Source organism: Coffea eugenioides, chromosome 2 (assembly GCF_003713205.1).
Source record: "Coffea eugenioides isolate CCC68of chromosome 2, Ceug_1.0, whole genome shotgun sequence".
In the NCBI taxonomy this organism is placed as follows: Eukaryota; Viridiplantae; Streptophyta; class Magnoliopsida; order Gentianales; family Rubiaceae; genus Coffea; species Coffea eugenioides.
The window spans coordinates 57473774-57495189 of record NC_040036.1 but is presented as its reverse complement, the minus strand read 5'-3'; the positions used below and the strand labels follow the sequence as shown (position 1 = coordinate 57495189).

The 21416-nt window shown below is 35.4% G+C and overlaps 3 protein-coding genes across 5 annotated transcripts; 2 read left to right on the top strand and 1 right to left on the bottom strand.

The window, feature by feature from the left end:
* Positions 1-471: 471 nt before the first annotated feature.
* On the top strand, positions 472-9514 carry LOC113760896 (ras GTPase-activating protein-binding protein 1-like). 3 transcript variants are annotated; one of them, XM_027303648.1, is made up of 9 exons: positions 472-601; positions 3096-3284; positions 5369-5672; positions 5783-6012; positions 6201-6381; positions 6541-6656; positions 6751-6810; positions 8818-8881; positions 8981-9514. In XM_027303648.1, the coding sequence occupies exons 2-9, from the start codon at positions 3096-3098 to the stop codon at positions 9226-9228; spliced, it is 1392 nt and encodes a 463-aa protein (XP_027159449.1). In that variant the 5' UTR covers positions 472-601; the 3' UTR covers positions 9229-9514. The 3 variants fall into 3 exon arrangements, with proteins under 3 accessions (XP_027159449.1, XP_027159448.1, XP_027159447.1); XM_027303647.1 differs by having other exon boundaries at positions 6748-6810; XM_027303646.1 differs by having other exon boundaries at positions 6745-6810.
* A 247-nt stretch (positions 9515-9761) lies between these two features.
* Positions 9762-10939, bottom strand: LOC113760897. The gene is made up of 2 exons (XM_027303649.1): positions 10764-10939; positions 9762-10233 (listed from the first exon to the last, which is right to left on the bottom strand). Exons 1-2 carry the CDS (start codon positions 10866-10868, stop codon positions 9808-9810), a joined length of 531 nt encoding a protein of 176 aa, XP_027159450.1. The 5' UTR covers positions 10869-10939; the 3' UTR covers positions 9762-9807.
* Positions 10940-12626: 1687 nt separating this feature from the next.
* On the top strand, positions 12627-14770 carry LOC113761576 (mitochondrial import receptor subunit TOM5 homolog). Its single transcript, XM_027304636.1, has 2 exons — positions 12627-12922; positions 14528-14770. Exons 1-2 carry the CDS (start codon positions 12836-12838, stop codon positions 14606-14608), a joined length of 168 nt encoding a protein of 55 aa, XP_027160437.1. The 5' UTR covers positions 12627-12835; the 3' UTR covers positions 14609-14770.
* The last annotated feature ends 6646 nt before the right edge of the window (positions 14771-21416 follow it).

The window sequence follows — 21416 nt, the reverse complement described above, 5'->3', positions numbered from 1 at the left end:
TATTTACGTAACATTTTAATAACTAGTTGGTCGGTACAGTTGTTAATATTGTATTTTCATATCTCACCCTTGAGCAATTATATTGTCCTACATTTATTGTAAATAGTTTAATGATTATAAAAAATATGAAAATCTCACAAATAAATTATTATTCCCATATTTTTTTCTTTAAATTAGTAAACGTATTCCTACTAAATTATTTCTACATAAAAAAAAAGAAGTCTTTAAACAAATTATGTCAAAAAAATAAATTATTAATAAAAGTTCAAATGTCACTAGAAGTGTCCTTAAAATGATTAGATCCTTTCAAACTTGGGACTTAAGAAAAACAAATAAATTTAATATAATACTTAACTAACAATTAAGAGACCAAAAAGGCAAAAGAGAACATTTACGAAATTGTAGTGAAAGCGTGACATATCTGCCTTTTTTTTTTATTATTAGTACAAATGAATCCTTAAATCTCTGCTCTTTTCGCCTTTTGTTCTGTTCTGTTCTGTTCTATTTGCTGCGTTCACTTTTGTTCTTCCTGTTTTCTTCTTCTTCGTCACTTTCACAGATCTCGCGCCCTCCAATCTCCATTTCAATCAATCATCTACGGGTATCACTCCCTCAATTTCTATTTTAAATTTATGGAATTTACTTTAATCAATAAGATAAAGTTCACTTTTTCTTTTTAGTGCGCCTATGAGTAGCCGAGTAGGATTGATCGCTTTGTCAATTTTCAGCTGATTAATTAATGGCTTTGTTCTTCATTTTGGAATAATTTAGTTCTGGGCTTCTTTTATTGTGTCAGAATTTTTTCTTGGGCGTCATTTGAATGTTGAAATATTGTGGGGGGTTTGGGATCAGAAAGTTGATTGCTTTGATCGGATCAGCAGGTTATTTGATTCTTTTTTTATGTGATTAATTAATGATGAATACTGTTTTAGGATTGTGAAATTATACGCTTTAACTGCTTAATTGACTTGTGGAGTGCACGTGTTTGCTTTATTTCTCCATTGATGACTGGAAATTTTCCTGTTCTGCAATATATGTGAATGGGATTTTATGGGGTTTTCCTTTGATTTTCGATTTTTGGTTGTTTTTTAGAGATTAATTCCCCGGTCATTTCCTGTCCCTTTAGCCCCTTGGTCTAAGTCCAATACTTGTTTAGCTTTCTAATGTTTTCTGGGGCATTTTGGATATTGTGATTTTTATTTAACCAGGATAATTATTGGCAATTTTTTCCCTTTTTTCCCTGATGTTCTTTATATGGAATGGAAAAATTCGGCCGTGGTGAAGTGTCACAAGCAAAAAGGGTACTTTTTGAATTTTGTGGAGCTGGAACTGTTTGTGCTTTTTTTTTTTTTTGCACCTCTTAATCTAGTTTGAACTTGGGTATTAGTTTGAATTCTTAAATTTATCCAATCTTTCGTTTGTTGCATTGTGAATTAGATTCAAAAATTTTTTGTTTTGGTTCCGCATTAGAGCTCAGCTTGCTGTGTTGCAATTGGGGTAAATGGTAGCCTGTTTCTGCATAATTAGAAAGTGTATTTCTATCATCCTTCTCTTTCTTCCTCCTCCTCCTCCTCCTCGTCTTCTTCTTCTTGTTCCTTAATATTATTTCCTGTTCAAACAGTAGAAATGCTCATAGGTGACCTGGAGTGGAGTCTTCTGGTGAGTTTTCTTTGGGGGAATATTTCTTGGGGGGGGGGGGGGGGAGAGGGGGAGGAGGATGATCTGAGATATTTGGATGCTGTTTTGTTGGAACCATGCACTTGACATGTCAAACTTGGATAAGTTACAAAAGTTTTAAAGGAATGTGGAATGAACAAAGTACTAGAATGGGTAAAGATACAGTTTCTAGTATTTGAAAGCCTATAATTTGTTTAACTAAATACATTGAAAATGATGGATTCCTTGTGTGCTGGATGCTATCCTTTTCCAAAATCTTCAATTTCCTTACCATGGTTGTAGCCTCAATGAACTGCTAATTTCGATTGTCAAGGGTTCAGGCAGATGTCAGAAATTGTTAGAACAGCCCATTCTGTTTCACCATAAGATTTTATTCCATACAATGGTCTGGATAGTTTATGCAGAAAGCCATTTTTATTACATTTACTGGCTAGCATATTTTTCGTAAAAGAACTGTTAGCATATGTGCAGTACTGTCATGAAAACCATATTATGTGCTGGTTTCTCACAGTATATACAGTTTAGTGAAATTTGAAAACCAGCCCTAAATTGATCAAATTTACCTGCTACCGGGTTAAAGTAGATTTTATATATATATTTTTTTCTTCTGAAATAAATTCTGATTTTATTGTCTTTTTTCTGTTCTGTAGTTGGTGTCGAAGGTTTGGAACTTGATATTAGGATATCTTCAAATGAATTTTCTTTATACATTTAATATTTTGACCTGAGGTTCCGTTTGATAAAACTGAATCTGAATTCTGAAATTTGAATACTGAAACAATTAATTTGCTGAATTTTAAGTACTGAAAAGAAATATATGAATGTCTGAATTTTAGTGTTAAACTTATTTATACTATTTGATAAATAATTATAACTGAATGCTTAATAAGTTTAATTTGACAATTTTGCCCTTATATCTTTTCATTCAAAAAAGAAATAGAACCTATGATTTAATTAGTTTAAAATTGTTAGGTATGAAAATGATAATATTTATTTTTAAATCAAATTAATATAAAAAATGAAATATATTATATGAGGAGTATGGAAAAGATGTGAAAGTCATTAAAAAGGGATAAAAGAGAAACAGAAAACCGTTATATAGAGAATATCAGATTATTTAATTAGATAAGAATTTTGAACATAATTAACAAACAAGGGTAGATTTGGTAGATAAGATAAGATAGTTGAAGTAATTCTCTTGATTCTTATTAGAATTAAGCATTCAGTTAGGATTCTTGTACTGAAAAAAATACACACAAGTTCAGCACTGCTTAACAAGTTCAGCAGATGGATTTTTATTTATCAAACACTCAAAACATCTGAATGTCTGAAAAGGTTTAGTTTCAACACTTTTTTATGTTATCAAACAAACCCTGAGTCTGAATACTTTTGTTGGACTTTTGTTGATTTGGGGGCAGATGGCAATGCAGTCAGCTAGTGCTGCTGCTCCTCTCCCTACTGCTCAGGTAGTAGGTAATGCTTTTGTGGATCAGTATTACCATATCCTTCACCGATCTCCAGAGCTTGTCTACAAATTCTATCAAGATTCAAGTGTACTGAGTCGCCCAGATTCGAATGGCATGATGACTTCTGTGTCCACCATGCAAGTATGTCTTTCACTTTTTTATTTTCTGTACCTCTTGATTTTCTGTTTGGAAGCTTCCTTTCTGTTGGACATTATATAGGGCATTAGAGATTCTTAAGTGAAAATTTCAGTTCTTGGATTGCGTTAAATTACTATGCCACTGAATTTATGGTGTGCAATTGCCAGGTGCTTGCCTGGTCACTGTTAAATTATTGAACATAGGTATAACATCTAGGCACTGTTAAATGAATTCTGCAGATCTTGGATTATGTGGCATGGAAGTACCCAATTTTCGCTATATACAGTTTGATATTGGTTTCGATTTGCTTGATAGTGGTTTAAGCTTAAAGGAAGCGCCAAATAGCAAGATCCTCTTGCTTACTGATTAAAGTCCTTATCTTCACATGCGCGCGCGCGCACATATTTATATGCATGTATATATATGTATATGTATGTATATGTATGTTTCTATATGTATGTATGTATGCGTATTTTGCTTTTTGGTTTGTTTCCTACATTTGGTGGATACAAAACGGGTTGCTTTTACTCACTGGTCTTTATTACATATTCACGTACCAAAGTTCATGCTGTAATTCTTATGCTTAACTATAAGCCAGCAGTTCTAAGAGATGCATGAAATGATATTCTCAAAGTTGGAAACTAGTCATGACCTGCTTTTCATTCATTTGCACATGTTTCCTACTGGGTAAACTGTCCCTGGACAATGCCCAAGTTATAACAAATTCGAGTACTTTTCTTCTTCGTAATTATTGAAAGTCAAACAAACAAGTTCTCATATTTATATGTTTTGATTTTGCTTCTAGTGCCTTTTATACTTTGGAAAGGAGAATTGGCACTACCTAAATAGATTATTGCAACTTGTATGACTAGTTATGCATAACGATCTAGTATATGAGAATCCAAATTTTAGGATTGCGATTGAAGCACTATACCTTTGAGCCATTTTTGGTCATCTTCTCTTGAAAAGCCTTTGCTCGACAGTGCTTTACTCTGTTGAAGTGCTTTTTATCACTATCAATTTAAGTTCCTTGACATACCTCTTTGAATAGCTTGTTGCATGAATCTGTATTGTCTTAGAGGATATTTTTGTCTGAACCTCTTGCGGATTCATCTGTTCATTTTTATCTCTCTGTCTTTCTCAGCTGATTATACTGCAACTCCTTACTAGCTCTGAGACTAAAATGAGGCAGTTGATTATTTAGAAGTGAAATCTGAATCCAACAATGAGTTTGGGAACAAAAAGGGGGAACCTAGGAACAGAGATATGGTGCACTAAAGCACATGCCTAGTAGCTAAAGAATCACTACTTCGGATGGCTGGTTTGAAATGACATCTGAAAATTGAATCCTATTTTCTTTTGGGCTGTGTGCGTGTCTTCTCTAGGGGAAAATCTGTGGACAAGGAAAAGGGGAGTTGGAAAGGAAAATGTATAGTTTTGGTGATCCCTTTCAACAAATGCAAGGAAGTGTTGCAGCTTTGGACATGCTAATCTTGGTTGATGTCCTTTATTGCCTGCTTCATTATTTACCCTTGCATACAATGACCCGTCTTTTTGGAAGTTAATTGAATTGGCAATTGAACCGATAGCGAGAATTTGGTCTTTATATGTATCAAACATTTAATGAATTTGATGGACTCTAGGAGATTCGACTTGAGAAGACATAAAGCATAGCTTGGGTTATACAATTGGAATTTCATGAATGATTGCATTTTTTGTCAAATGTTTTGGTTGTTGAATCTATGTTTTGAATTGTAAGGGAAAGTTAATTGAAGCATTAGAAGTTCTGTGAGTTGGATCTACTTATTTGGGCTTCTTATACTCTCTAAGGGCATAGTTTTAGTTGTTGTTGAGCACATTTTTAAATGTATTGTTTATTCGACTTTCATAAAACCTCTAAGTCAGTGGTTCATCTTTGTGATGAACAGGCCAATCTTCATTTCAGGAGTGAAATGAAAATATCTAGTTCGATGAGCATTTCTTGCTATATTTTCTTTAACACTGATGAAGTTGAACAGAAATGTGCAGTAGTTTTAGTGTCTCTTATGATCATTTTCTCAAACTTGAAAGTTGCCAATTTGGATTAGGCCATTAACGACAAGATTCAGTCATTTGATTACAAGAACTACAGCGCTGAGATTAAAACTGCAGATGCCCAGGACTCTTACCAGGGAGGTGTAATAGTTTTGGTGACAGGATGCTTAACTGGAACTGACAATGTGAGAAGGAAATTCACGCAGACGTTCTTTTTAGCCCCACAAGAGAAAGGCTATTTTGTCTTGAATGATGTTTTCAGATACATTGAGGAGTTTGAAGCATCCGAGGTTAATTCTGCACTGCCAAATGGTGCGGCTGAACTTCCTTCAACAGTAACCTTGGCTTCAGATCCAGGTTTACTATTGCTTTCATCTAATTCAAGATATGAGTATGAAGTTGAAGCAATTTACTACATATTTGAAGAATTAGATTGCTGACTTCATTGCCACTGGTCTTGTTTCCAGAGCCTTGTCCTGCTTCTGATCATTCTGCTTTCGATTCTACCACTGCTTTAGAAGCTGAGGACACCCAAAATGGAGCAGAAGTCTATGACCCTTCTGACAGTGAAACTGGTTCTGTTGTTGAAGAGGTGGTTAATGAACCTCAATCTAAGTCTACTCCAATTGAGACAGTTATGGTCATTGGTTCAGATCTTTCTGCCACCCCAGAGGAGAAGAAATCTTATGCCTCAATTGTGCGTTTGCTTTAAGTATACTCATCCTTGTTCAAATAATCTTTCATCACTACATGTTTCTCACTTTTTTTTTTGTTTTTTTTTTTGCCACCTTGTGGGGCCGGGGGTGGGTTTGTGTGTAGGGATTCCATGGGGGAAAGTATTTTAACATGCTGTGGTACTCATTCTTTAAGACATGTTGCTCTTAGGTCAAAGTTCCCAAGGCAACCCCACGTTCTACTCCAGTATATGTTCCTACAAGTAGTGCACGATCAGTACCTGCAAATGTGAATCAACAGGCGCGTTCTCCAGAACAAACTTCCCCTGAGCCACATGCCTCAGCTCCTGCTGTTGAAAGTGGTCCTGAAAGTAGCAATGTTCACGAAGAAGGTACCTATTCAGTGTGTAAGAGATCATAATGAAGGTTTCGTTAATTCTGATCACGCTGAGAGGACTTGTCAGCACAAATTCTTTATGTGGTAACTTGCAATAATGATGCGGTTGTAACTTCCAGTTGGATTGTGTGGTTTGTGTACCTTGGAATTGTAGGTTATTCCATATATGTGCGGAACTTGGCTTTAAATGCAACTCCTCAGCACCTTGAGGAGGAATTCAAAAAATTTGGGGCAATCAAGTGTGATGGGATTCAAGTCAGAAGTAATAAGGTGTGGTTATGAACTTTTTTGGGGCATTTTACTTGATGCCATTACTTTCTTTTGCTTTTGTGAACTTTGTTTTATTTTTTATTTCAAGCAGCAGGGATCTTGTTTTGGGTTCGTGGAATTTGAATCTTTGGAGTCCATGCAAAATGCAATCAAAGTAAGATTTCTTTGGTGTAATTTCTTCATTACAAGTAACTCAATTTTTCCATTCAGTACTGCATACCAGCAACTTGTCCTGATTGACTTTCATCCTTTTGAGCTTATGATTTTTTCATTGTCAAATGTTTGTGGGCAGTGTTGGTGTCTGCTTCTAGTCAATTTCTTAATACTTTATGTGGGTATTCTCATTGGACAAATAAAACTCCTACACCATTTTATATTCGTTAATCTTCTTGATAAATCGTCATAAATGCTTAATGATTTAGCCAATGTATTATTCGTTTGCAGTATCAGTGTATATACACGGACACATATATATATACATATATACATGTACATATATATACATATATACATATACACATTTACATATATACATATATGTATGTATGTACTTGCGTGTGTAATATATGTATACATTGGTTCAGCTTACCTTGTACCTTTAATTTTCAGGATTAGACGCATCCATTTTCATAATATGTGGGAACAATTTCCTTACTAAAATGAAGCAATGATGTTTTATGCTTTTTGCAATTGCACCCTCAACTGTATTTTGGCTTTCAAACCCAACACTACATTACTGTTCCAAATGGGCTCAGTCTGCGCTGTATGAAAATTGAAAAATGATATAAGCAATCAACAATGAGCGCAAGGACATTACTCAATACGGATAAGAGTAAGTTGGGGCTCAAGTGAGTATTTGGAGAACTTTTGTCAACATCTGCTGGTTTATGTTTAGTTCTGTTAAACTGAAAACTCAACACAGTAATAGACATATTGCAGTTTTAGGTGCCAATTGAAAAAATGCAATAGAGTTTGAGGGTATAATATAATAAACTCCTTTAATTTAATAATTTGTTACTGAAGACAACCTACATCAATTGTTGTACTTCTACTGACTATGAATTGTAATGCTTGATGGGTGCAATATTATAAAAAATGACCATACTTTGCAGGTTGATAGATAGGTTGGAAATGCTGAGTCTGTAGCTTTTGTTGCTTGTATGTGGCTTGACCAATTTCCTCTATTCTCTTCATTATGATGATGTGTTTGTTTATCTTGCTTATTGTTAACTATGATGAGCAGCATTATAATTTGTGGTGCATGTCCATTTTCCCCTGCATTCCAACCCATTTTTCACTTTTCTGCTTTATGCTCTATGTGATCGTTAATCTTCATATCCACGGTTGCCATGCGGATCACACTGTGATCACAAAATTACTGTCTGAGGACCATTACAAGCAAATCTTAGGTAGTAGAGTAATGAGGGGCATACTGCAGGGCTGATTGTGGGTATTCTGCTTCTAAAATTCATCCAACATAATATGCTAGTGGCAATAGCATAGAAATTAAAATGATTACATGTCCCTTTACAGTGGCCTTCCTTGCTATGCTGAGGTAAAGAGTGTAGTTGGCTTTTTTGCTTTAAAGTCACATTAATGTCTTTTGGAAATTTTCAGTGTTTAACTCTGTGTTGCTATTTTATTTGTTTCCTGCAACTTGTCTCGTATGTGGACCTACAAACCTCTTCGACTATATTCACCTGAAATTAGGGAAAGAGAATTAATAGACAAGGCGAAATAGGTATTAAGGACTAGTACCTGCCCTGTTTTATTTTTTATTTTTTTAATTACATTTGGGGCATGCATGAGTTTACTGATTGTTAATGCTGTGCCCTGACTTTGTCTTGTGCTCAAATGTATCTGATCGTTTTTTTACTTTAATAGGAATTTGGTTTTATAATTATCTTTACTTTTACACTTTCTTTTAGCTCGACTGCTGCTTGTATACTGTGTTATTCACACAATTAATGTTAACTTAGCTTCCCAAAAATTGACCAAGAAAAGATATATAATGGAAAAGAAAGAAGATATTCTAGAATTGTTCGGTTTATCACTACTTTGGCATTATCCACTGTTTTCTTAGTTTCTTTGTTGTAAAAATTATGTTTTATGCACAACTATTTAACTTGCACATGTTTTCAACCAAAAATCAACTTTATAGGCATCACCAGTAAGCATTGGAGGCCGTCAAGCCGTGGTTGAAGAAAAGAGAACCAACACGCGAGGTAAGTGGAAATTGTTTTATCCATACAGAGTCTGATTTTCAGTCAGGAGGACTAAGTACAGTCCCTTAAGTATGAGACATGTTGCTATTTACTTGGCAGTTGTAAGCAGTGGACGGGCGAGGTATCCTTCCACTAGGGGTGGGTTTCGAAGTGATAGCTTCAGGGGTCGTGGTAGCTTTGGTGGTGGCCGGGGTTATGGCAGGAGTGAGTTCAGAAATCAGGGTGAGTTTTCCAGCAGACCTAAAGCCTCTGGTGCGCGCAATGTAGAGACTTACCAACGGGTAGAACAAAGTGGAAGTGGGAGATTTAATCGTCAAGGTGCTAACAAGGGTGCTATTTCTGCATAGGAGTTGGAGAAACAACTCTTTTTTCTTTTTTTAACTGTGAAGAGGCATTCCCCCCCCCCCCCCCTTCTCTTTCTTCTAGGTAGCTTAAATGCGATCTCTTGTAACTTTCTGATCACTGCCAATTTATCCTCTAAACGTTTCCCCATGAGGAACTGTGTCGAAGGGTAAACTTTTGCTTATTACGGTTTTGGGCTAGATAGGAGTTTTTGTGCTTTCATTATATGAAAGGTGTTTTTCAGCATTGTATTCATTGAGAAATGATCTGTAATTTTGTTTTTGTTTTCCGAATAAGTAGTTTAGTTAGGCGCTAATGCTGATTCTTTGGTTTAATTGAAAGCAAGAATGAACTTTGTGAATTTGAATGATGATAGTTTAACATCTTTACTATATTATCATGGAAAATAATTCTGTCAAAGATCTGTTTAATGAGTCTGACGAAAACGCTTTGGTCTGTACAACTTGAATGCACAACGCTGGTAACACTATAGATTCTTTGTGGCTTTGATCCTGCCAAGTTTTCCCAGTTCCAAGGGAAGAAAAGGAAAAATATAAATACCATATTTGGCAAAATTCTGCAACTCAATTTGATTTCTGCAAATTAGATACAAGATTTGACGCTGCAAAAGCAGCTGATCCGCCAATGACAGAAAGCAAAGCTACTACAATCTGCAACGCTATCTCCCAAGGATAATCCTCAGGAACCAAGTAGACACAGGAAGGACCCAAAACCAGCAGCAAGAAGCTGATGGTGAAAAGGACAGATGGAGTTCCAGGATCAGTCGCTGCTGAAAGCACTCCAAGTTCTTCTGCTTTTGAAAGAAGTCCTAGTCTCTCTATTGTTGACAGGGACAGACCAAATTTTTCTGCTGCCGACAGTAGGCCTGCTTTCTCTGCTTTGGTTAGCAAGCGCAGCTGCTCCACCCTTGTTAATAGTTTTACAGATGGTGCAGTTCCTGATACGGTGGTTCGAGGTCCTGGCTTCCCAAGAGGGAAGAATGTTGTAGCCTGCATTTGTTATAGGAATGATTTCTTTAGAAACCTGAACAAGTGTGCATCCACATAACTCGTACAATAGGAGATTGTTACCGACATGGTAACAGATGCTACTACAAACATTCAAGTGGTGATTAATGAGTATGATGCGTCAAACATCATGGCAATGCAGAGACTCCAAATCCATTGCATTACATGAATTTAGCAATGATGATGATGATGTACTTGGCTGCTGCACTGGATAGCAAAATCACAAACTATAAAGCGAGGTATTCTCTACATTTTCAGAAAACCTAACACCTTGCAGATTGAAGCTTTGTAACTTGATGCTATATCTTTTTGGAGCATTTTCTGTCATTAAGATCCAATAATTATTAAAGAAAATTGTCATTTTCTAGGAATAAAGATTCATCACCCGCCTTCTGATGTACTTTCACAAAGCAATTCAGAGAAGCAACTAAAACTAACTTTGAAGCAGAAATAACTGTAGCAAAGACAGATAAATTCCTCAAGATGATACTACTGGAGAAATGTGGAATAACCTTTTTAGAACTAACAGTCCTGGTAGCTGCTGGTACTGGCTTTGGGCTAGCCATTGATTGAACTAGAAGAGGTGAATATGAGGCGGTCATGGCCTCTATCATCATCCCTTTGCCTGTGAATCTCAGAGCTAAGTTCCAAGGAGATGTTGGAATTAGAGCAGTGGACAAGGGTGATCACAATTCGATTCTTGTTGGTGGCTTATCCACGTGTAACTAAGTGGTTGGCTTATCAAATGCCTTATAGGTCCGTACCTTACAATAATGAGTTTGCTACTTTGTGACTAAGGTAGGACCAAATGGAAAAAGGATAATTTAGCTCCAATAATCAAAATACCAAAAAGCAATTTCATATTATTCCCGAAGTTTTTAAAGTGCATCAAAATAGCCAATAGGTGCATATTAAGCCATTTCTTTGCATTCTGCTCAAGTGAAATTAGCCACGGTTTTCTGTACAAATTAACCATGCATATTGGAACTAACAAAAGCTTGAAAATAAATTAATTAGAAAAAATTAGAGTCAGTGTATCATGTTCCCTTTAAAAGAAAAAAGCACCTAGATAAGCACTAAATTGCATATGAGACAAAAAAGGAAAAAAAATCTCAAAATAGTTGAAACAGTTAGCATATGTAGAAAATTTTGAAAAAGATAGGAGGACAAGTACACAACACATTAATTCTTATTGTTTTTTAAGCCTTCTTTTTAAATGGTTTTAACACGAACATTTAAAAAAGAAAATTAAAATAATGAAGTTAACATATTTCCCTTTTATGTTATGAAAATTAGAGGTGGCAAAATGGGTGGGATGGGCGGGATTTGCATGAGTTTGAGATGGAACTGAGTCATATGGGTTTGAGATGGAACCGAGTCATATGGGTTTGGGCCCAACCTTACCCATATGTGTTTTGGGACTAACTTGGGCGGGATCACTTTAGGATGGGTTTAGATTGATCCCGCCCAATATCCAAATCTATTTTTTACATGTTTTTTTTTTCCTTTAATTCATTTTTTTTAATATAATTTTAATATTTTTGATTTATTAAATTTCTTTTAGTTTTATTAAATAAACATGCAAGTGCTTTATACTCAGGATTCCCACCAAAAATTGGATTAACAAATAAAGGAAAAGATAGATATACAGCTATATTCCAACATATATCAAGATGGCCAAGGTACTTAGGGTGTTGAATATTTATCCTCATCATTGTCCAAGGATGACAGGTCTAAACTGATTGAAATGTTGAAAATTCTTGTGGATAATGATTAGGAAGACTACTAGATTATATTCGCTGGTATGACAATAAAAATTGTTAAAGATAATTTTTGAATCTAAGACTCCGTTTGGATTGGCTATTTTTTCAAAAAAATAAGTTTTTCAAATACAATGTTACAGTAATATATAATAACTCAAAAAACATCCCATCCATATTAGTATATCAAATATTTCAAAAAAATTTTATAGTAAAAATTTTTTATATATACTGCTACAATAAAATATTTCAAAAACACCCTAAAAAAATAGCTAATCCAAACGGAGCCCTTGCTATTTGAGCCCAATGGGTACCCAAGTATTTCCCAAAATTTTCCACCAATTAATGGGTATAATTGGGATTTGTCCCATTTTAAACCCAATATTAAATTCCAGTACCCATCCCGCCCAAAGTCCCCATGGGCATGGGTAGCCCATTCGGACTTGGGACAAATTGCCACCTCTAATGAAAATACAAAAAGTAATTCTCTTGAAAATGATTAAACAAATATATTTTAAGAATTTTATAAATATTTTTTTCAATTAGCTGCACACCAATACTAGAAACTCAAGCGGGTAATCCACTGATAGCATAATCCGGCTCAGAACCGCGGGTTACGGATTTCACCGGCCCGGTTGCGATCCTAGGCCTGTGCCAACTAAATTTCGTTTATTTACAAAAACGCACTCGGTCCCGGACGACTACTAGTTGACGATTTGTTATTGGATTAGTTATCCGACCTATCCGGTATTCACCTTGATAAACTCTGCCCCTGCCAGAAAACCTAACCCCAGTTTTCTCTGTAGCTTTTTCTCTCAAGATTTATGGCGGACTCTATAGTATCAGTGGAGAAGATCAAAGAATTCTGGCACTCTCAGTTTCACGATGAAGAAAATTGGGCTCTCAACATGGTAATTTAACTAAATTTAGATTTCCTGCAATTTATTTTCTGGACAGTAGGTTGTGCACCACAGGTGTTTGAATATATGCCTGCTTGTATTAGTAAAAGGTCTCTGATGCAAGTTTCCTCCCTTTTGTATTTGCAAGATTGAATTTAGTTGACCCAGTTGGTGTTGTCTGCAATTATTATTATTATTATTTTTTGTAGAATATTCTGCTAAAACAGTTTCTGTCCATAACTGCTCAAGTTTATGGCTTTTCTGGACGGGAACTCTAATACGAGATAGAAAACAATTTTTGAACAGCTATTAAATCGTCTGAAAACTTGGGAGTTCTATAAGGTGGACGAAGGCTTACTTTTTTTTTTCTTCCTTCTTTCCTATTGGATTTTTATATCGAAATAAACAAATCAAATCATAATGGTTATTTTAAAGTCCACGCGGATCAGGATAATACATTTTTCTACCAGAGTTTACTGGCTTCTCTGGGTTGCCTTTTCCACCAATTTTCCCTTTTGTAGTTAGTGTCCTGGATTTTTGGATGGCTAAATTTTAGTTGTATTTAGGAACTTATTCCTGCATTAAAGAAATGGGATTGGTTAATACCTACTTGAGCTTATATTATGCCTCTGGAACTTATGAACATTCACACTTTCCTTCTTTATGTTCTTGCAGTTCTTTTGCCCACGAAATATGATTGAGTTATTTATGTGTATGTCTCAAAAACTATCTAAAGTAAACTTGGAAGAATATGTTTTTATAGCTATCTGTAATTGTACTTTGCATTGTGTAAGTTATCCAAATTTCAGTTCTCTTAATTCGTCAGACATTTGTTGATTGAAAGGTGCATTTTGGAAAAGTCATACTGAATAGAATGTAATGGATTGTCTGATTTTGCTAATCATTTTTAGGCATTTAGTCATACTTTGTTATCTTTAATTCTAGCTTTCTTCATGATTTTTTTTTTGTAATAGATGCCAATTAAGTAGATGAAACAGGTAATTAGTTTCATCCAAGATAGCTATGACCTCACTCTCTTCTGGTTGTGCAGAAAGTTTTTACAAAGAATGTGAGACCTGATGCAAGATCTGTATAGAATTTATGATTGCCCTCCGGAGTCATTTGTTGTATGGATAGATGTCTTTTTATCCTCATTTCTGTTTTGCTTTCTATTCATATATACCCCGATTGACACGAGACATGAATTTTTCATCCAGTTTATTTTGTTTATCTTCAAGAGTGTAGTTAATGAATGCCTGTTTTTTGGATAGTGGTTGACAAGTTGGATATAGAACAATGGGTTTTGAGGGAAGCATGCAGACTACTTTTCCAATTTCACTTTCAAAATTGAAGGTTCCTGACTGTAGGGCTTGTGTACAAACAAAAATCATTGCTTTAAACATACAAGGCATGAGAGCTGACATTACTCTACCCTTTACCTTGTCCAGGCCTGAGTGCTTAATTTTTTTTGTTACTATGTCTATTAATTTAGCTCAGAAACTGCTACAGTTTTACTACTTCCTGTGAATTAAAAGTTTTACTGCCTAAGTAGGAATAGAGTGGAATTCTGCTTCCATTTTTATTCACCTTTTCTCTTGGTTTTGTTTGTTTCCACAGAAACTGCTTCGGGCCGCAGGGCTGTTTGTTGGCTCTATTGTGTTTATGCGGTCATTTGGTGATATCATGGCACTTCCCTAGAATTTCAGAATTTGCCGTTTGTTGTTCTCTTTTCTTCCTATGTTGATTGAGTTGGATAGCCGTTGTACCTGATAGCGGTGGTTGTTGTTGCTTTAATGGATCTTTAGCAATTATGATAAGATTCTTTTCCTCTTTCTATTTTCATTACTGTTATTGTGATTTACTTGTATACATCCTCGAAATGAGTGTTTGGATTGAAATTATTTGGAAAAAAATAATTTGCTTCTCAAATTTCAATCACCTTTTTATCTTTTCAATCATATTTTTATCTCATATACATCATATCACAAAAAATGGTATAGTAATTATCTCAAATAAATCATTCAAATAAACTCCTTCTGCTTCCACCAATTAGTTTTTCTGATCGGTGATTGATAGCCATTCGTGCACCCATGTTATGAAGTTAAGATGTGAACCCTGAATTATGTGATTTAGTTCGAAGATGACGACTTTGTTAAATGAAAGAATAAGAATTGCGATACTAAAAAATGTCATGCATTTTCCATATCTTTCTGGTCATAGTTATCAACTTGTTATGACAAAAATATTCGAGTTCTCGATGCAGTTCAGTCAAATCAAGATTCTTAGCTGACGAGTACTCAAATTCCCAATCTCCGAATTGCTGCCTAAATCACAATCAATTTGCTAGCCCCTGTTTTGTTGGAATTCGTTTTGGTTTTTTCGAAAGAGAGAGGGAAACTTTGGAACAAGGGATTTGGAAGAATTGAAACTTGCGAGTAAGGTCTAAATTTTGTAACATTTGAAAATGAAGTATAGGTACTGTTCATAAATGATAAAAAAATGTATTTTACGGGCAAAATTATAGAAAGATCGTTGGTGTACTTACTAGCGGTCGTATGTGCATGTACGTTGTACCTATACATTTGAGTGTGTATATATATATATATATATATATATATATATATATATATGTTACATATCTAGATTAAATGAGTACATTCATATGTATATATGTGGTAGGAGAACACCGTGCAATGTGCGGTGGAAATTTTCATGAAAATTTTCAAGTGTGCCCAATTATTTAGATTTTTCCATTTATGCATGGTACATAATTGAATTTCAAGTTTGCCCAATTATTTAGGTTTTTCCTGTTACATAATTGTTGCAAATTTCTATAAAGCTGAATCATAAATATTGTACTCATCCATTCAAAATTAGATAAAGTTGTATTATATTTATCCATTTAAAAGTTTCTAAAGCAATTAGGAAAAGTAATTTCGAATAATACTATAGCTGTGAAGTGCATCTATGTTAGCAGAAAATAAGTTCGAAGAAAATGGGACTCTAATCTAGAAAAAAAAAAGTCAAGTATAATTGTAAGTAAGAGGACCTGCTGGATTTCTTTCTCCACCAAGTTTTACCAATAGAAAGTAGCATCATTGCAATATTCTTAATGTTCCAAAAGGTATAAATTATAAAAATACAAAAAAAGTTATGAAACGCCTTTTTTGTCTCAACTACTAACACCCATAAAGGCTCCTTTTTTGATGTAAATAGCAAGAGTCAGCAGTTTCCATATTTTCGTCTCCAGCATGTAAAGGAGTAGTACTCCTCTTCCCATTGGGTTTTTCTAATTAAATAAAAATAAACTTTTAGTTAAAAAAAAATTACAAAGAAAAAAAAAGAGTAGATTCAACGCTATGGGGAGCAGAGAGGTGCATATGCTTCCTGTCTGTGATAAAATGAACCAGGGGCAGATTTAAGGTGGGGGCACGGGCCCCCACTGCCCCTCTTAAATTTCTAGAATACTTTTACAATTTTAATATAATTTTAAGTGTGCCCCAAGAGTTTTCTTAAACAGGGTATGAAAGAATTACGTGATTTTTTAAGTTAGTTAATAAACTATAATTCTAAAAGATACGTGGGGCACAAATTCCATTTGAAATAAACTAAAAAAAACCTTTTCATTTCAACTAGCAAGTACCAATCATATCATTCATTTTCTTTGAGCCCCACTCCCCAATTTCCCTTCCTTCCTTTGGGCCCCCATTTTTCCCCCACAACCGAGTCACTACCTTCCACAACCAAGCAGCTAGCTACTCTTTCTTTTGATTAATTCATCCAATCATATCATTCACTTCCTTTGTCCCCACTTCCCAATTTCCCTTCCCTCCACTGGTCCCACATTTTTCCTCCACAACCAAGAGCCATTCTTACTTCCATAACAAAATTAATTATCAAAATATAAAAACTTGCAGTGAGCAATTGTAAATAGTTAGTTTGTTTTTGAAATAAAATTATTATTACATTAATAATTTTGAATTTGTTTTTTTATGTTTTTCATGGAATATATGCATCATTTGTACTTGTTGGTGATTTTTTTTTTTTTTTTTGCTTGAAAAACTAGAAAAAGAGTAAGTAAAAAATTTTAGTGTTGCTTTCTCCACTAAGAATTTTTTCTGGCTCCGCCCCTGAAATGAACAAGTCATTATCTCAAGTTTAGAACCTTATTGACATAGCAAATGAGATCTGATAAAGCAAATCAAATAAATATACAATGGAAATATTTTGGGTGCATGATAACATCAAAGAAAGGTATTAACACCTTTCAAAATGGCATTTGAGGCCAAAATGTTCATCCACCGACCCAACAAAATTTATCACTTTAATCTTGTTTTCCTACAACAATTGAAACCTATTCAAAACTGTTTTTGAATCTTGGAATTAAAGTCAAAGACAAAAGAAGTTCAGTTTCTTTGGAATTCATAAAAGGTAGACACATCAAGAAAAGAATATAGGAACTTATAGAATAGAAGACTTGCAATATTATTTTTTGAACTAATTTTGTCTATTTAAATAGCATAAAGTAAGAACTCAGCAAGGAGGCTTCATACTCTTGTTTCATCAAATGGAATAAAACATCTCTACACTTAAAGTCACCAAGCAGATGTACAACTATTTATTTGGTTGAGTTAGACTGTGATGGCCCGAAAGAATGAGTGTGAGAACCCAAAAATTTTTATATATTTTCTAGACATTATTTTGTTTCCTTGTTTATAATTTTGTACCTTTCTTCAAGATATTAATTTTCTATACATTTCTATACATTTTTATAAAGGAATATAATTTCAAATCATTTCCTTGATACAAGTTAGTCCACGTTAAGTTTGAAGTGTATTATGGACGTGGGACCCGCTAGTGCGGTAAATGCAATATATTTTTGACAACTTGTTGGAGGTTTGTATTAAGTGATATTATTTTTCAAGGTGCTAAGAGATTGGTATTAGAGAGACAAAAAGATAAGCTTTAAGCTAAAAGGTGACAAGTGTCACCATTCAATTCACCCTTGGACTTTTGACCAAGATATTTTTACCATCTTAAAGCTAATTTTGGCCATTTTATTTCATCATTTGAAGCTCTCTTGGCCGAACTCCTTAGGGAGAGAAAAGAAAGAAACCTCCAACTTCTTTCTTCAATTTCTTGCCTTAATCTCACAAACCAACCGCTAAAACTTTGATTTGCTCCATAAAAACCTTTCTCTTGGTAGGATTAAGGTGAGTGGTGAAGTGGTTTGAGAAACAAAGGTGCTAAGTTGCTTGTTGTCTTGAGGTTACGAGGTGAGTTGTTAAGAATCTTTCCCTTTAGCTTTGCTAATGTTCAATTGGTGGCTTTAGTGGTTTAATATGATGACATATGGTGTGATTATGGTTTGTTTATGGTTGGAAGTGAAGGTTTGATGAATTTTGATTTATTCTTGTTATTTTTCTGTTTTGTATGAGGATCATGGTTTGATCATGGTATGATGGCTGGTAATGGTGTAAAATGAAGCTTGTATATGTTAGTTGAAGTTGGTTGCGGAAAATTTCTGGTTTGATACGAAATTCCAGGTTTAGGGTTTGCTTTTGCCCTGTTCTGACCGGATTTATTTGGGCATGTTAGAGGCCGAATCAGGCTTAGGGTAAAACATAAAGTTGTAGAAAATGGTGTTAACTAGCTGCCTACAAAATTTCAGCCCGATCGGAGCACTGTATCATGTGAAATGACCGAAATACCCTTGACTGCTCATGAACCCTGTTTCGCAGCCAGATTTCTGTTTTCGTGGAGTTTTCTGTTTTTGACCATGAAAATGCATGATTTCGCTTTGGAGGTCTTCATAAGAATTGTAGGTTTATGTCTTGGCTTCGAAACGCTATAAGATTCGTTTCAATCCGATAAGGGTAGCTTCAGTTATGGATATTGTGCCGAAAGGTGTTAAACGGAACTTTTATACGTTAATTGCGATCGTTGCGGAAAATTTACGCTTGAGGGAATGAATTCCGGTTTCTAGGGTTTAATTGGGGGTTTTTCTAATGGCGGCTCTTAAGCTTCTAATTAGCTTTGATTGAGGGATATTGTGGCCTAATTGGATGTATTTTATTGCTTATTAACCGTATGTGTGATTGGTGATATATTGTAGGTTGGAAATGAAGCATTTATGGGGAAATGCTGTCCGAACTTTGAGAATGTATGATTGCTTTGAGTTTGTGATTTAGGGCTTGGACTCGGGCAAGGTAATGATATATGATGGATGGTTTCTGAGTCGTGGAGGTGAGTGACCCTCAACTATTTCCCAAGTACTTTTGAAATGTTTCTTGCATTATTTACTCGACTGCATATCATGCGTGCTTGCATGTGAGTTCATGACATGATTTGGCTTTAATGAGTTCTTGGGGAGTCTTGTACTGAACACCAACGTCTCTACCCTGTTTATTGTTCATGACATGATCTGGAGCACCAACTGATACGAATCTCGTTGGTGAGGAGATTCGCGACCCAAGATCGCTTGTTGGATTTGACGTCGGATGCAAAAAACGGTGGCAGCGGAAACCCTACGACCCCTCTAATCCCCGTGACTACGAACTTGTTGATACTATCTCAACCCGTAATCAAACGAATTAGTGAACCTCAGGCAAGTGTAGAAGGCGCCACAATTCAAGTGCGATTCTTGAATTGATAAGCCGAACAAGAACACTAGAGTATAACTCTAAGTTGTTCAAGGTTTGCTCGAAAGCTATGGAGAAAACTCTCTCAATATTTTTATCATAAAAGTGTGTCCCTTTGTGGGAGTATTGGGGTGCCTTATATAGGCTACAAGTAAAACCCTAATCTAGTAAGGAAAAGGAACTAACTAATGACTCTCCAATCACAATCACAATTAAGGCTAACTAATGGTCAGCTTATAAAGCTGGCCCAACATAACCCAATAAAAGCTAATTCACCAACTTAAGTAATAGTGAGTCTAGACTCTATAAATCGAATCCAACTCAACATGAGGTCTTGGACCGAACTTATTCCTACCAAATAAAATAGAAATCTGAAAAATAAACTACTAAACTATTACTAAAAGATTCATTCTCTTGCAGCCCGAAACATGGCCCATAAGCGGCCCATATTTCATATCATTCCCCTCCTCTTGAAAAAGATTTGTCCTCAAATCGTGGTTGGAAATGAATGGTACTAACAAGAGTTGGTAGGATGAAACCTCAAATCTCCACATATTGGCTCTCTTAGAATGAATGATACTTGCATACGTCATGATTATTATAATTTGGTGCACATGTCTCTTGGTCAGCTTGAAAATGCTCACAATCAGCCATGGAAAACTCAAGGCTTTACTCCAACGACTCCTCGAAGATAACGCATATAGCTTCGGTTCCATGATGCAAGGTAAAATGTATGGTACATTGGCAGCAAGCTCACATCTTCTTGGATCCTCCATAATGCAACTGAGAAACTGAACAACACTTTGAACATGATCGACTTCATTAGATGGATCATCACTTGGGACACTTGTTGCAAAATGGTAAGGAGGCAAAGGACAAAATTCAAGTGCAAGGACTCCCTTTGAAACTTCATTACTCCTCCCAACAAACAAAGCAGGCTCATGGGTGAAGTTGTATATCAATGGATAGTAAAGGGATACAACACTTAAGATGCAAACTCCATGAAAATTCTGATATTCGCCAATGGATATAGGGATAGAACATGCCATGATCAACTCAATCTCTCCTTGCTTAACCTGGATAAAAGAAGAAAAGCTAAACATAACAAAGGTAAGTTCGTTAGAAAAATAAGCCCTTGCATTGTTTCCCAAAGTCAGCGCACTTTTTCCCTTGTCTTCCTTCTCAACTAGCTCAAGACAACTAACTTGTGTAGATGGGACTTCAAGGTTTTCAATCTCAAGTTCATTGCCAGCATTCGTAGATATTTCTTCAATCAATGGCGGATTAGAAGGAACATCTTTACCACCATTGGTTGACACATGAGTAAGTTGCTCAAAATATGAATTCAGCACTTGGCGAATTTCTCCCATCATAGAGTCAAATAATTCTTTATTCCGGCTTCGGAAATCAGCCTTTGATTCACGAGGCTTTGATTCAATTCGAGAATTCATGACTCGATTGTCACAACACTCCTTAGATGATGCTCGTTTGCTTGATGAAGACCTTGGCTTAGATGCTCGACGCAAACTCCTTTGCTCCTCCTCATACTCATTACAAGTACGCTTATATCTTTCATATACGCACAAGGCACGAAAATGATCCATTTCCTCCTGAAGTGGATGAAACTCATGTTGTGAATGCTCGGAGATGGAACGTGTGGAACTAGAGTACTTGGTAGTAGTTCGCTTGGAACCCCTCCTCTTAAGAGGCTCGTTCTCTAAGAATTCTTGATGATATGAATGAGATGCAACTCCACGAGGCATGGTTAAGTGACCTGCAAAATTGGTTAGCAGAGAAGAGAAATTTCTCACAACACACAAGCTCACGTGTATGCACTCGTCACTCAGTGTTTGCACTCTAATTTG

Bases quoted from the DNA above. Each gene is read 5' to 3' on its own strand.
- LOC113760896 (XM_027303646.1), top strand. From the start codon at position 3,096: ATGGCAATGCAGTCAGCTAGTGCTGCTGCTCCTCTCCCTACTGCTCAG. The intron at 6,013-6,200 runs GTGCGTTTGCTT...TGTTGCTCTTAG, and splicing joins AGAAATCTTATGCCTCAATT to GTCAAAGTTCCCAAGGCAAC. The intron at 8,882-8,980 runs GTAAGTGGAAAT...TTTACTTGGCAG, and splicing joins AAAGAGAACCAACACGCGAG to TTGTAAGCAGTGGACGGGCG.
- LOC113761576 (XM_027304636.1), top strand. From the start codon at position 12,836: ATGGCGGACTCTATAGTATCAGTGGAGAAGATCAAAGAATTCTGGCAC. The intron at 12,923-14,527 runs GTAATTTAACTA...TTGTTTCCACAG, and splicing joins AAAATTGGGCTCTCAACATG to AAACTGCTTCGGGCCGCAGG.
- LOC113760897 (XM_027303649.1), bottom strand. From the start codon at position 10,868: ATGATGATAGAGGCCATGACCGCCTCATATTCACCTCTTCTAGTTCAA. The intron at 10,234-10,763 runs GTTATTCCACAT...TAACAAATGCAG, and splicing joins GGACTGTTAGTTCTAAAAAG to GCTACAACATTCTTCCCTCT.